Source organism: Lepidothrix coronata, unplaced genomic scaffold (assembly GCF_001604755.1).
Source record: "Lepidothrix coronata isolate B3197 unplaced genomic scaffold, Lepidothrix_coronata-1.0 Scaffold20, whole genome shotgun sequence".
In the NCBI taxonomy this organism is placed as follows: Eukaryota; Metazoa; Chordata; class Aves; order Passeriformes; family Pipridae; genus Lepidothrix; species Lepidothrix coronata.
In genome coordinates, this window is record NW_016690200.1 from 7,783,997 (window position 1) to 7,798,781 (window position 14,785).

The 14,785-nt window shown below is 50.0% G+C and overlaps 1 protein-coding gene across 1 annotated transcript in view; it reads left to right on the top strand.

Moving 5' to 3' along the window:
* Positions 1-14,785, top strand: part of EXOC4 (exocyst complex component 4) — a 303,657-nt gene that overhangs the window by 274,631 nt on the left and 14,241 nt on the right. Inside the window, exons 17-18 of the mRNA XM_017807724.1 lie at positions 1,113-1,291; positions 3,685-3,844. Of these exons, the coding sequence (XP_017663213.1) occupies positions 1,113-1,291; positions 3,685-3,844 (339 nt within the window). The remainder of the gene's footprint in view (positions 1-1,112; positions 1,292-3,684; positions 3,845-14,785) is intronic.

Consider the following 14,785-nt stretch of genomic DNA (forward strand, 5'->3'; position numbering starts at 1 on the left):
CAATAAAGATATTAAACAGGACTGGGCCCAGCACTGATCCCTGGGGACGGATCCCAGCTGGATGCAGCTCCATCCCCACCACTCTCTGGGCCCTCAGCCAGTTCCTAACCCACCCCTGAGTGCCCCTGGCCAAGCCTTTTCCAGGAGCATCCCATTGGAGATGGTGCCAAAGTTTTTACCGGGTGTCTCCACATTCAGGAGCCGCCGCTCTTCGGATCACAAACAGCAGCTTTTCTTCCTACTTTTTCAAACAGCAGCAGGAACTGGGGAGCCAGCTGGATTTTTTTTTAAAGGGCTGAGGAGAATTCCATGAAGTCTCTGACTTCCCATGCAGAGATCAAAGGCAGCAAATGCCTTTCTTCAGGGTGCCAGCTGTCCGCTGCAGGGCTGGGAAGACGCTTTTCCCTGATGCACTGTATGGGCCAGGTGGATTTTCATTGCTTCCCTTTTCCTCTGAAGCATCAAATAGATGTCACAGAATTGATGGATCATCAGTTTGTTCTCCTGTGACACGTCCTGAGCCGTGTTGTGTCCCTGTGCACGCAGGCAGAGCCCTGGGGAAGTCAGGGTGGAGCTCTGCAAAAAAAAAATCCACATCAGTTATTGTCAGCAGCCCTTCAGCCTACCATCCATCATCTGCTGGGCTCGGGATTGCAGGCACGGATTGGAGGGAAAGACTGGGAAAAGGATGGAAATGGAGCAGTTCTCCAGCTGTGCTGTAATGGGATATGAGGCCTGAGATAACCTGGATTCATGGAAAAGGCACCGGCCTGGATGGGGTTCTGGCCCCTGTGGCTTCTCACCACTCTTGGGTCAAGCACAAATCAGTGTGCAAATGGAATCCAGGAAAACAGGGATGGCAACAAGCAGGAAAACCCCCAGAGAGGTGGGACAATGACAAGAGGAGGGGGTGTTTAATTCAGACATAACCACCCAGTCCTTGAAGTTGGTTACCTTTAAATACATTTTTAAACAAAGCTTTTTAAATAAAGGTGGTTTTTTTTTTTAAGCTTTTTAAATAAAGCCGTTATTTTTTTTAACGCCACCGGAAGGAAAACAAAGAAGCGACGCTCTGAAAACCCTATTTTTTGATAATTCTCTTTTCTTTGCAGGGTTCACTGCTTCCACTACCTGATCCCTCTGGCCAAGCAGGGGAACTATGCCATCGTGGCCAACGTGGAGAGCATGGACTATGACCCGCTGGTGGTGAGGCTCAACAAGGACATCAGCGCCATCGAGGAGGCCATGAGCGCCAGCCTCCAGCAGCACAAGTTCCAGTACATCTTCGAAGGTCAGGCACCTCCCACAGCACTCTGGGTCTTCAAAAAAAGCGGTTTTTGTCCTCATCCCAAAGCTCCACGGCGTTCCTTGGTGGATTAAGCGGCTGTTGGCACCGATGGGATAAGTGAGATCCCTGTGGGAAACGGGGGTTTGATGGGGTGAGAGAGCTGAGGGGGGTTCAGCTGGAGAAGGGAAGGCTCCAGGGAGACCTGAGAGCCCCTTGCAGGGCCTAAAGGGGCTCCAGGAGAGCTGGAGAGGGACTGGGGACAAGGCACAGAGGGACAGGATAAGGGGCAATGGTTTTAAACTAAAATAGGAGAGATTTAGATTAGATTTTAGGAAGAAATCCTTCTCTCAGAGGGTAGGAAGGCCCTGGCCCAGGTTGCCCAGAGAAACTGTGACTTCCCGTGGATCCCTGGAAGTGTCCAAGGCCAGGTTAGAGCAACCTGGGATAGTGGAAGGTGTCCCTGCCCATGAGGCTGGAACAGGATGATCCTTAAGGTCCCTTCCAACCCAAACCATTCCAGGATTCCAAACACAGGGCACTCAGAAACCCAAGATGCCTCCAGAGGATTTCTGGTTGACCGGGACCGAGGGCCCCATGCCAGGTGGGGCAGCAGTGATCTGATGTAAGTGCAGCTCAGTTTTTCCTCAGGAAGCCCCAGGACACGTGTTTGTATCACCCACAGCTCTCTTCTGGCACAGTTCCCACCCCAAGCGCAGCCATCCCTTTTCTGAAACTAAATTTAAGGAACAGCAGCTGCTCTGATGCCTCATCTGTGGTGGTTACCTGGGGGAATATAACCCATGTGTTGGTTCATCTCCCCTGTGTTTATTTGAGCTGTCACACCAGTTCTTGGCTGTGCTGTGGGATATGGGGGTGTTGGTGTTGGTCAAAGCCAGCAGAAAGTGGGGGCTGGAGATGCACCCCATGTCCAAAATAATCCACAGCAGCAAGGCTGACCTTGTTTTAGCCACTGCTGATCCTACAAAAGTTGTCCTGTTGGAGCAGAGTCCAGAGGAGGCCCCGGAGCTGCTCCCAGGGCTGGAGCCCCTCTGCTCTGGAGCCAGGATGGGAGAGCTGGGAATGTTCACTTGGAGGAGAGAAGGCTCCAGGGAGAGCTGAGAGCCCCTGGCAGGGCCTAAAGGGGCTCCAGGAGAGCTGGAGAGGGACTGGGGACAAGACAGGGAGGGACAGGACACAGGGAATGGCTTCCCAGTGCCAGAGGGCAGGGATAGATGGGATATTGAGAAGGAATTGCTGTCTGGGAGGGTGGGGAGAGGCTGGAATGGATTTCCCAGAGAAGCTGTGGCTGCCCCTGGATCCCTGGAAGTGTCCCAGGCTGAGTTGGACTGGGCTTGGAGCCACCCGGGACAGTGGAAAGCGTCAGGGTTGGAACTGGATGCTCTCTAAGGCCCCTTCCAATCCAAACCCTTCTGTGATTCCATGATCCCAAGGCTTGTGTGATTCCTTGCCATTCCCACGTAGCTGCAGGGAGAGAGTTTTTTATGGAGCTGTTTTTCGAGCTCTGTAAATATGTGGCAAACACATCACCATCACGTTCTGGAGCCCCTCCAACAACTCAGGTGTCCCATGTCTGTGTGAGGAGAGGGAAACATCTTCACACAGAGCCACGGGGACCATTCCCATCCTGCCGAGCCACGGGGACCGTTCCCATCCTGCTGAGCCGTGAGGTTGAAATTCCTCCACATGCTCATCATACACAGGCCCCTCTTCAGCCCAGTTTTGGGGTTTACATACACCCCATGCTGGCTGTAATAATGAATTATTCCTAATTCAGACTTTTAATTGGCATCTGGGCTTGTCCAGGCCTCTGCACTGAGGGAATCAGGGTGAGCTTTTTGCTCTTTCTGATGTGACGTGAGTGGTTGTGATGTGACAGGAATGGATCCATCATTTTGGGGGTGGCTGTGACTTTCAGCACCCAGCTGTGTCCTTGATGTCCCAGCAGGGACATCCCTCAGACACAAGAAACTGTTCCAGACTGATCAGAGAGAGGTTGTGCACCAAGTGCTTTGGGTGCAGCTCATTTCTGCTCCTGGAGACCGTGAGTTTTCCAGGGAAAACACCACCCTTGAAAACAGATTCAACCACTGTGATCTTCCAGGAACTGCAGTGCTCCATTGCTCTGCCCAGACAGAGGGATGGAAAGGGACACTCTCCAAAGCCTGGAAGTGCCCTGGAGATATCAGAGGTTCTGCAATTCTGATTTTCGGGGCAGTTTTGTATTTTTACTAAAGAAGGGAACCTTGAGGGAAGTCCTCCTAAAACGCACAGGGGCTGTTTCCAGTTATCCCTTGTTCCAGTCCACATAACAGTGCTCATTCCCGGGTTTTACGATGAATTATTGCCACTAAACACCTTCCTCTTCCCCTTGCCAGGGTTGGGCCACCTCATCTCCTGCATCCTCATCAACGGCGCCCACTACTTCAAGCGCATCAGCGAGTCCGGCATCAAGAAGATGTGTCGGAACATCTTCATCCTCCAGCAGAACCTGACCAACATCACCATGTCCCGGGAGGCCGACCTGGACTTTGCCAGGTGAGCACAGAGCCCCGTGGTGGGCTTGTTATTGTAGGGTTTGCTGTTGTTTTGGTGTCCACATGAAGCAGAGGGAGCTCCTCCCGAAAGTCTCGCCGTGGGATGAGCACCGAGTTCAACACATCCAGGTGTTGATTGGAATGTTTACTTTCTCCTGGTTGTTCAGAGAATCAGGGGATGGTTAAGGTTGGAAATGATCTCCAAGGTCATCAAGTCCAAACATGGAGCACTTGAGCTCGGCGTGGGGTTCCACCAAAGCATCTGCACTTGGGGCTCCTCCCAAGACCAAAACCCAGGCAAGGAAAAGCTTCTCAATATAAAGTTATCTAGAAGATATCTATCTTCTAGGTATAGGCTGTAGGTTGAACTCAAACAGGGTGAAGTTTGGGCTTGGATTCCTGCCCAGATAAGTTATACTTTGGTTGGTTGAAGGCTGACACTTTGAGCAACTCACAGGAACAGAGTGTGAACCTCAGGGTGGCCAGATGCAGGTGGGCTTGAAGAGATGTCTCCCTTCAAGTTCTGTTGATCTTAAAGTAGTAGTAAGAGCAAAATAAACCCAGAACTGGATGTGACAGACCCCCTGGTGATTTATCCACAAAAGGAGGATTGAGGAGTAAGCAAATGGGTGAGAGCAAACACTCAGCTGTGGTTTACTCCTGGACTGGGGGTGCTGACTCTGAGTCACTGCACTGGCTGATCTTCCTGATCCTCTGTGGCAGCAGCTGGTTCAGGAATGAACAGCTGAGCCCAAGAAACAGCAAAAGGAAGAGTCTGGAACTTGGAAATGAAGGGATGTAGATCAAACAAGGGAGTTTTTGCGTGCGGCACTTGGATGGGACCCCCCACGAGCACTGGGAATAGTTGGTGTTGTCGTTTGGTTTTTGGAGACTGAATCAGGAGAGAAGCTGGATGAGGAAGAGTGTGACTGAGAGCCTCATTTCCTGGGCTGTCATATGGGGAATGATCTCATTATTGAATTAGTTCCTCCACAATAACATTGATGTGGGGAAGTTACGACCGCTGAGGCCTGGAGAAGGCGGAGAGAGAAAGATCCATGACAAACTCTCCAAGGAATACACTTCCCAAATCCGATCTCTCCTTTTTTAAAGGATATTTCCCCCCCCCCCATCTGTTGAGATGCTTAATTAGCCCAGGTTTTTTTGCTGGGTGGATGAAGACCAGGAGTTTTCACAACATCAAACACAGAGCAGTTACACAGCAACAGATTTTCTCCTGCACGTTGGAGCTGCTGGGGACCATCAGCAAGAGCTGTGGAGCTCAAAAGAGACACCTGAGCTGCACCATGGAACCATTTAGGTTGGAAAAGACCCCTGAGATCCAAACCAACCATTCCCCAGCGCTGCCAAGGCCACCACTGACCCGTGTCCCCAAGTGCCACATCCACAGGGCTTTGAAATCCCTCCAGGTCCGGTGCCTGACCACCCTTTCCATGAAGAAATTTTCCCTGATATCCAATCTAAACTCCCTTTGGCACAACTTGAGGCCATTTCCCCTTGTCCTGTCCCTTGTTCCTTGGGAGAAGAACCCATTTCCCACCTGGCTACAGCATCTTTGTGGTCCCTGGGGTGCAGAATTCTTCCCATCATCATATAAATTCATCAACACTTCTTTTTAGCTTTCATGGCTGCATCTCTTCCCTCTTTCTTTTAGGGCATAATTCCATCATCTGGAGAGTGTGTTTTATTCTTTTGTCCTTCAGATAACTCCTGAATTCTTATTATCCAGGTTCTTTTCCATAAACAAGGCTCTGGTGCATCCAAACCCTGCCCTGCTCACCTGAATTCACAATGACCTGAGCAAGTTCTCAGGGTACCCCGGGGACTGAGGTCTGTTCAAACCATTAAACAAACACAACAATTCACCCCCAGAAAGCAGAAAATAACATCAATGTGGGATAAAAGTGATTTGTCTCCCTGTGATATGGCTCATGCAGGAGTCTGTAAATGCTCTGTGCTGTTTGAACTCTCAGTTTTGCCTTTTTTAAAGATGACAAGGGAGAGCAAGTGGTGATTTTGTGGACAGGAGCAGTGGCAGAGCTGCTGGAGAAATCCCCACCCACCTGCTCATCCTTCCCCCTGCACCTCCTGGTGACTGGGATGAATAAATTCCCTCCCTGCCTCACTTCTCCAGGGAATTGGGTGATCCTGACTGAACAGGAGAAGAGGTTTCCAACCCTGCCTTGATATTTTCGTGTCCAAGACGCTCAGGGTTCAAGAATCAATTAGCCCCAATTAACAATCAACACATCACTCTTCACACAGTTCCTTTCAGACATTAAATCTGAATTCTGGGACAGGTCCTGTGTGGTCTTTTCCTGCAAGTGAACACATTTGAAGTCTGATGTGTTCAAGTTTATAGGAAAGACAAACCATTTGAGAAAGGACCAGAAGACTTTTAGGACTTTCCTGGCTGTCCTGCCTTTGATTTTGCTTTTATTTTTCACTGTGGATATCATCTTCAAGGCTTTTTATGGGACTCAAAGATCACTGGGCATCCCCTTTCTTCTCTGCTCAGTGACTTAGGCGGTAGAAACCCCAACCAGGGAAGCAGCAGGGGGAAGAATTTTCTCCTCTGAAGCCAAAATCACGTGGAGGATTCACAACAAAACTTAACCCAGCTAACACTTGTTGGTTCTGGCGAGGCTTTTGCTGTTTAAACCCCGTTTTCCACCAGCTCTGTCACCTGCAGGTGACAACAGCAGCAGTTTGGAGCTTTGGGAATGGCCCCATGGCAAGGGGAAAATGTGTTTCAAATGAGTTTTGCTTTGAGCTTCTCGGTTCAAGGCAGGGAAAGTCTCAGCAGAGTGGGAGCACATTTCCATCGGGGAAAAAAAAATAAATTGCCAAGTTGTGTGAGCTCCAGGAAGGAGGTTTTTCCACCAGGAGAAAACAGGGTAAAACAGGCTGGCTCTGACTGCTGAGGTGTCACAAAGGATTTGTGGCATTTGCTAAATTTCCTGCAAATATTAATAGGTTTTTTAGCTTATGTGTGTGTGTTCGGTATCTGGGCCACAGAAATGTGGTTGGTCATTAGGGCATCCACTACTTTATTAAAGAAAAAGTAGGATTTTCTCCCTGTGTGTAATACCCAGGCTTGTGCTGCAAAGTCTCGGACTGGCCATGACTTCCAAATACCTCCAGATTTCGGAAGTTTCACAGCCAGAATTGGACTTATGGCATTAGTGAGATAAATTAAGCTTCAAATTTGAATTCCTATTCAAATCTTTTCCCTTGTGCCTTCTTTCCTACTCCCCCTTTATCCCTGCCCAAAATTACTCTTGCATCTTTATGCAAAGATCTCATCAGAGATAGTAAAAAATGGTGAGGTTTCTGCTTCATACTTGTCTTTAAATAAAATATCATTCCATTCTCAGCTGTTCACTGAAAAAACTCAAACCATTCCATGATTCAGTGATTCTGTAAAAGTTTAGGATGGAGCTTGAGCTTCCTTTCAAACCAGTCTGTGGTGGGAAGGACCAGTGTGGGGTTGGGAAAAAGTGCCTCAGCTCTGCTCTGGTACCTCATCTGCACCCTGATTTTATTTTTAATATCTGAGTGAATCACAGCAGCAGAGAGAGACCCTCGGGTTTAGGGCCTGACCCCCAGGTTTAGGGCCTGGCCCTCAGGTTTAGGGCCTGACCCCTAGGTTTAGGGCCTAACCCTCAGGTTTGGGGGTATGACGCTCACGTTAAGGGCATGACCCTCAGGTTTAAGGCCTCACCCTCAGGTTTAAGGCCTGCACCTCAGGTTTAAGGCCTGCACCTCAGGTTTAAGGCCTGACCCTCAGGTTTAAGGCCTGACCCTCAGGTTTAGGAGCTGACCCTCAGGTTTGGGGGTATTACCTTCAGGTTTGGGGCCTGACTCTCAGATTTGGGACCTGACCCTCAGGTTTAGGAACTGACCCTCAGGTTTAGCACCTGACCCTCAGTTTTAGGAACTGACCCTCAGGTTTAGGAACTGACCCCCAGGTTTGGGGCCTGACCCTCAGGTTTAGGATCTGACCCCCAGGTTTAGGACCTGACCCTCAAGTTTAAGGCCTGACCCTCAGGTTTGGGATCTGACCCCCATGTTTAGGACCTGACCCTCAGGTTTAAGGCCTGACCCTCAGGTTTAGGGCCTGACTCTCATGTTTGGGGCCTGTGCCTCAGGTTTAAGGCCTCACCCCCAGATTTAGGATTAGTGCCAAGAGGCAGAGATGTCCTTGTGCTACAGTTCCCAGTGCCAGCTCAAACATCCGTGCATGTGGAAGGGTTGTCCCATCCAGCTCTGATTCCTACATAGGGAAAATTGGAAAACACCACCAGGACATGTCTGAACTCATGAAAAACACCCCTGGGAGCAGTGTCTGAGCTGCAGCAGCAGGATTTCGTGGGGTGCTTTATTTCTGGGCACAGTTGTGGTTGGGATGCTCAGCATTTTGGGCTCCTCTCCTGCTCTGACTGGCAGACAGAGGATTTTTAGGGATTTCTGATGCTGTTGCAGGCAGGAGGAATCTGCAATAACATGCTGCCATCTACTGGGAGCTGCTGAGGGAAAAGGGAAGCCCCTGGACATCCCAGTGCTCTGAAATACGACTTTTTCATTGCCAAACATCACTTCTCTTCCCGATTTTATTCTTGATAAATGCATAAACAGCAGGATGTGTTTGCTGTTTAGTGCCCGGGTTGCCCAAGGCTGTGGCTGGTGGAGGGAACCTTCCTCTGGTGATGTTGATTTGTGTGTGGGGACCATCAGGTCCAACAGATCCTCACCCAGATCCCCTGTGTTGGGCTGTGTCTGCAGTGCTCCTGTGATGCTCCTTTGCTGCCTGTGGGTCAGAACTGGGTGTGAAAAGCATCTCAGACGTTCTCCCTTGGGGCTGCACTGCAGCCAGGAGAGAATTTGGGGTCTTTCAGTTCAGTTAATTTGAATAAAACCCACATTAGCTGAGTAAAATAGTCAGGGCACTCTCATTCCCCCACTTTATCCCCCCATGAGGTAGAATTCCCCAAATCTTTGCAGTCTGGATCCCACAGGAAGCCCTTTCCCTACAGAGGAGCCAGAAGCAGTGCAGCTCCAGAAGAAAAGCTTCTCTTTGCTGACAGGGAAGGACGTGTTATCTCCATCCCAGCCCTGGACTCTCGTGTCTGGAGCCTGCCCTCATTTTGGGTTTGCTGCCTTTAATTAACAAAGCTGCTTTGGTTTTCAATTAAGGACTTGGTTGCAACAAAATCCCTGTTTTCTTTGCCTTTCTTTCCTCTCTTGTTTGCTCCCCCCTGTAGTTTCCACTGAGCTTTGATCTCAGTGCAGGTTTAATTAGCTGTAATTAGTGGTTTCACTGCATTAACCAAAAATGCCAACCACAGAGGATTAAAAACCACCCCTCAGCTTGATGCCTTCCCCCTCCCCTTCCTCCTTTTGCTTCCCCAGTATAATTTGGGGGATCAGGGGAGTCCCCATTTGGTCCTTCACCACACAGGTGCTGCTGGATCCCAAAGAATTGCCCTGTTATGGACTCAATAAAACTCCGTGGAACAAACCACCCATCTGGGTATTTGAATTTCCAGTTAAATCCTCAGCTGCCATGAGTTTGAGTACAGCACCAATTTATACCCTGACAGCATTTCATGGAGCACTTTTGGGGTCTCTCCCTGCTTTCTGCAATCCAGTACATTTAGAATCACAGAATCATGGAATTATTTACTCTGGAAAAGCCCTCTAAGACCATCAAGTCCCAGCTCTGGCCACCACTGACCCATGTCCCCAAGTGCCACATCCCACATGGCTTTTAAATCCCTGCAGGGATGGGGACTTCATCCTGTGCCAGGGCTGGACAACCCTTTTGGGGAAGGAAAAGTCTGCACTCCTTCCACTCTCCCAGGTTGCTCCAACCTGGCCTTGGACACTTCCAGGGATCCAGGGGCAGCCACAGCTTCTCTGGGAAATCCATTCCAGCCAGATGAGCCATTGGCTTATGGAATCTCTTGAAATCCAGCCCCTGTTGGGATCTCCTGACTTCAGACTGTCGTGGTCAGTGAACAACTGACTGGTTTAAACACTGAATTTCAGATTATTTTCTCACAGAATCACGGGATGGTTTGGGTTGGAAGGGACTACAGAGACCATCTCACCCCAAACCATGGGCAGGGACACCTTCCACTAGCCCAGGTGGCTCCAACCTGGCCTTGGACACTTCCAGGGATCCAGGAGCAGCCACAGTTTCTCTGGGCAACCTGGGGCTCCCCACCCTCCTAGCCAACAATTCCTTCCCAATATCCCATCTAACCCTGCCCTCTGGCACTGGGAAGCCATTCCCTGTGTCCTGTCCCTCCAGGCCTTGTCCCCAGTCCCTCTCCAGCTCTCCTGGAGCCCCTTTAGGCCCTGCAAGGGGCTCTCAGCTCTCCCTGGAGCCTTCTCTTCTCCAGGGGAACATTCCCAGCTCTCCCATCCTGGCTTCAGAGCAGAGGGGCTCCAGCCCTGGGAGCAGCTCCATGGTCTCCTCTGGACTCTCTCCAGCAGCTCCACATCCTCCTGCTGTTGTTCCTAGGGCTGGAGGTAGCTCTGCAGGGGGGTCTCCCCTGAGGGGGCAGAGGGGCAGAATCCCCCCTGCCCTGCTGCCCCCGCTGTGGGATCAGCCCAGGGCACAGGGGGGTTTCTAGGATGGGGCATCTCCAGCTTTTTATTCCCCAAGTTCTCCTCAGGGCTGCTCCCAAATACTCCTCCTTCCCAGGACAACACTTGATGCTTTATCTGCCTCATCTGGAGGCAGATAAACACTCTGTGTTTGAATTGCAACCCAAAAAGCATCACCAGTGCCCAATGAAAGCTCAGCAACTCTTCCAGCACATCATCGTAGGGGAGAAAAGCACCATCCAGCCCTGAAGGCTCAGAGTTTGGGAGTTTGCCTCAGCAAACACCTCCTTCCCTTTCTCTTCACAGCAGCTCCTGCTGTGACACAGTAAATGAGAGCAGGGAAACCATCCAGCTTCGGGGGGAAGGGCTGGTTTTTTGGGGGGTTGCATCAGCTTTTTTCCCTGGTTTTGGCAGGATCAGCTCCCTGGTCTGGTTCACAGCAGGCCTGGCACAGCTGGGGGAGAGGGAACGAACAGGGAGATGAGCTCTGGAATGATAATGGTCCTGAAAATGGAGCTTTATCTGAAATTGGGATGAGGCATCAGGGGTGAAGAAGGGAATGGCTCAAGGCAGAGCAGAGGGGAGGCAGGAGGAGCCAACACCTTGTGCAGAAGTCACTGCTCTTCCCACACCACCCTCGGGCCATTTGGCCTCGCTCCAGCCTAAGGAGGGATAACTTTTAAGTCCTCAGCTTTGCTGAGCAGCAGATTTCTTATTCATTGCCTGTGTCTGGGAAATGCCTTCCCTGCTGCTGCTTCTCACATTAGGAAAAAGCTCCAAAACGGCCTGGTGGTGATAGACCAGATGTTGGGAAGCAAAGCACTTCACTCTTGGGGGATGACATTTTTGCTAGTTGTCCTTAACTAATTTTCATGTAACGGGAGCACTCGAGCACGTGGAGATGGAAAGAAAGTGGGTGAACCCCCCCTGAGTGGTGACAGCACATCACTCCCCTCCCTTTGGTGTATTTAAATTCCTTAAGGAGGGAATTTGTTGGCTTTGTAATCGAAACACTCACATGGACACAGAGCCCAGAGGACATGCAGGTCCAGAAAGTGTTTAAGCCTGAGTTTAACTCTCGGATACAAACGTTGACTCATTGACCTGATGGATCACAGCATGATTTAGGTTGGAAGGGACTTCAAAGATCATCCAGTTCCACCCCCTGCCATGGGCGGGGACACCTTCCACTATCCCAGGTTGCTCCAAGCCCCGTCCAGCCCAGCCTTGGGCACTTCCAGGGATGGAATACTTGCCCTATAACTAGAGGTCCACCACAGTCACATCTCCATCAGAGCTGGTTGCCCTTTGTTCCCTTCACAGTGAGAAGTGAGGACGATTTTAGGGTGTGATTTTTCCGAATTGGTTTAAATTTTCTTTGCAATGAGACGAAGGGGCCTCTGAGGAGTCACCTCCTGGGAGTGCCTGTGGCTTCCTCCCGAGGATCAGGGAGCAGAGGTGACCTGCTCAGGTGGAATTATCCCTGGCACATCTATTGCTGGGCCCCTTCCATGGCTGTGTGGGGTGAACAGATGACTTTGCAGGTGGGCAGATCCATCCTTAAACCCCCTCAGTAGGGTTTTACACCCCGTATTAACTGGACTAGGGGGCTGAATAAATTCGGCAGCTCCCACATCCCTGATGTCCAAACGTGCAAAGTCACATAGCATCCACTTCCCACTGGAATTTCTCCCTGCAGCAGAGGAAACATCTGAAAATATCAGTGTGTTCTGGAAGGTGCTGATCCTGCCCAGGCTTTCCAGTGTTGCCTCCGTGTTTTATTTTGCTCAGGCATTCCGGTTCTTCCCTGAGGCTCTTTTAATCTCCCGCTCCGCAACCTTTAAAAGGAGAGGTTTTAGCGGCCTCTGTAATGATTTTTTCGGGGCCTGAATGTGGATGTTCCGAGCTGCTCTGAGGAAAGAGATTAATTCAATTTTCCTAAACTGGAAATGGACTGAAAAAACCGAGAGGCTCCATTGACTTTTCTTCGCTCGGTTCTTGGTTGTGTTTAGCGAAACAATCAATGGAGTCGAACTTCTCAGCCTTCACATTTCCAGGCACACGAGCTGGGGAAGATGGGAATAAACATTTTTCAGTCTTTTTTTTTTGTTTGGGTTTTTTTTGTTTGTTTGTTTGTTTTCTTTTTTTTTTTTTTTTTTTGACTGTTAGACTTGGTCAGAGCACGTTCCTCCCGCGCCTTAAAAAAAACCCATCAGGGTAGATTCTGCTGGAAACGAATTACAAACAAATCCCCTCATTTATCCCCGAGGTGACAGTCTTTTGCTGATACGTGCTCTTTCCGGAGACTAATAAGTTTTTTGAATGTCGGTGGGGGAAAGTTAAAAAAAAAAAAAAATCCACAAAAAAAAATAAAAATCAAAGTAATTACTTTGTGTTCCCAAGCTCCTTATTTGTGGAGGTGCATGTGTGTTTATCTCCCTCTGTCATGCTGCATTGCTAATGGTAATTAAAAGGGAAGGGATTTTTCTCGTTGGAAGTTTTTTCTCCTGATTTTCTGCCTTTCGGTGACTTTGGCCTCCGTGACGAGACTTTGCCACCGGCCACTTCCTTGTAGAACTGCTTTAAGACGAGGTCTGAGTTTAGGGAATTCTGCCTGTCCGGCTGGGATCGGATCATTTTGTTTCTCCGGGTCCGTGGGTTGTGAGGTGGGTGTTGGTTTTTGTTGCAGAGCAGGTTTTGAAGGCACGTCCTGGGTGTCGGTCCCGCGGTGGCTCTGGGAAATCACAGAGTGTTTATCCATGTTGGATTTATTTGACTGCACAGAATTTGGGATGGGAGAATGGCAGCAAAACCAAACGGTGCTTGGCCAGCAGTGGGGTGGGTGAGCTCACAAGGGGCTCTGATTTCCTGGGAAACCCAGGTAGGACACGTTGGTTTCCAGCCTTGGGTGTCCATCCCACACAGGGGGGGCTTCAGTCTCTCCCTGAATTTCAGTCTCTCCCCGAATTTCCTTTTTAACATGAAATATGTGGGCTGGGAAGGGGCCACGGGGCTTTCCCAGCAGCTCCACAGGCTGCAGAGTTTGGAGATCAGGTCTTGAGTCTGATCAGGACATCAAAACCCAGCCCCACCACGGTGTGCAGGCTCTGCCTGGGTTCACACAGGCTTTTCCATGCCAGAGAAATGTGAGGATGAGTGTGGAAGCTCATTTCCAGGTCCACATAAAGCATAAAACACATGGAATACACCACTGGCTCTGACCAGGAAGGGTCTGGGCAGGCTTTGTGTGCACAGAGAGCAGCTTTATTCACCTACTGGCTTTAAAACTTCCAAAGGAACATTCCAGCATTTCTATTCTCTTCTCTCAGTCTGGTCCAAGGAGCTTCTCCTGGTCCCCTGCACTTCCATATCTTCAGGAATTCACATCAAGCCTCACACAAGGTGTTGGGCTGAAACCATGGCTGGAGACACTGAGCAACATGCAGGGATGGAAGTGTTGATCCCATGGAAGTCCAAGTGAGGAAGAAGAGGGATTTCCGTTGGTTTTTCTCAGTTTGAGGGGTTTTTTTATGCTTTGGAGTAGCAAAGAGTGGCACCTGGAGCACATGGATGAGCTTCAGTGGATGGTCTGCATTTAGAATCATGGAATTTTTTAGGTTGGAAAAGCCCTCTGAGACCATCAAGTCCAAGTTCCCCCAGCACTGACAAGGCCACCAGTGCCCTCTATCCTCAAGTGCCACATCCACCCAGCTTTTAAATCCCTCCAGGAACGGGGACTCCACCACTGCCCTGGGCAGCTGTGCCAGGGCTGGACAGCATTTTTGGGGAAGAAAGTTTCTCTAATATCCAACCTAAACATCCCCTGGCACAACTTGAGGCCGTTTCCTGTTGGAAACTTGAGGCCTCTTGTCCTGTTTACTTGGGAGGAGAGACCAATCCTCAGTATGATCCAGAATCATCCCGTGGGAATAAATCCCCCTGTGAGTGAATGTGAATGTGAACTCCATGTCTGAGCTCTCCCACAACCTGCTTGAAGCTCCTGCTTGGGCTAGAAATTGCTTTCTACTTCCATGTTTCCTGGGAGCTTCTGATCAGGCACCCAGCAAACAGCTCTTAGGGGCAAAAACAGACTTTTAAGAAGGGAACTTGGTGTGACACACACCAAAAAAATCCCAAAGAGAGGGTGAACCATCAACAGCCATCCCAGGCATTTGCCTGCAATTGAGGGAGAGGTAAATATTGGGTTGAGTGCTGTGTCCAGCTCTGGGCCCTGAGCTCAGGAAGGGCCTGGAGGGGCTGGAGCAGGTCCAGAGGAGGGCAACAAGGCTGGGGAAGGGACTGGAGC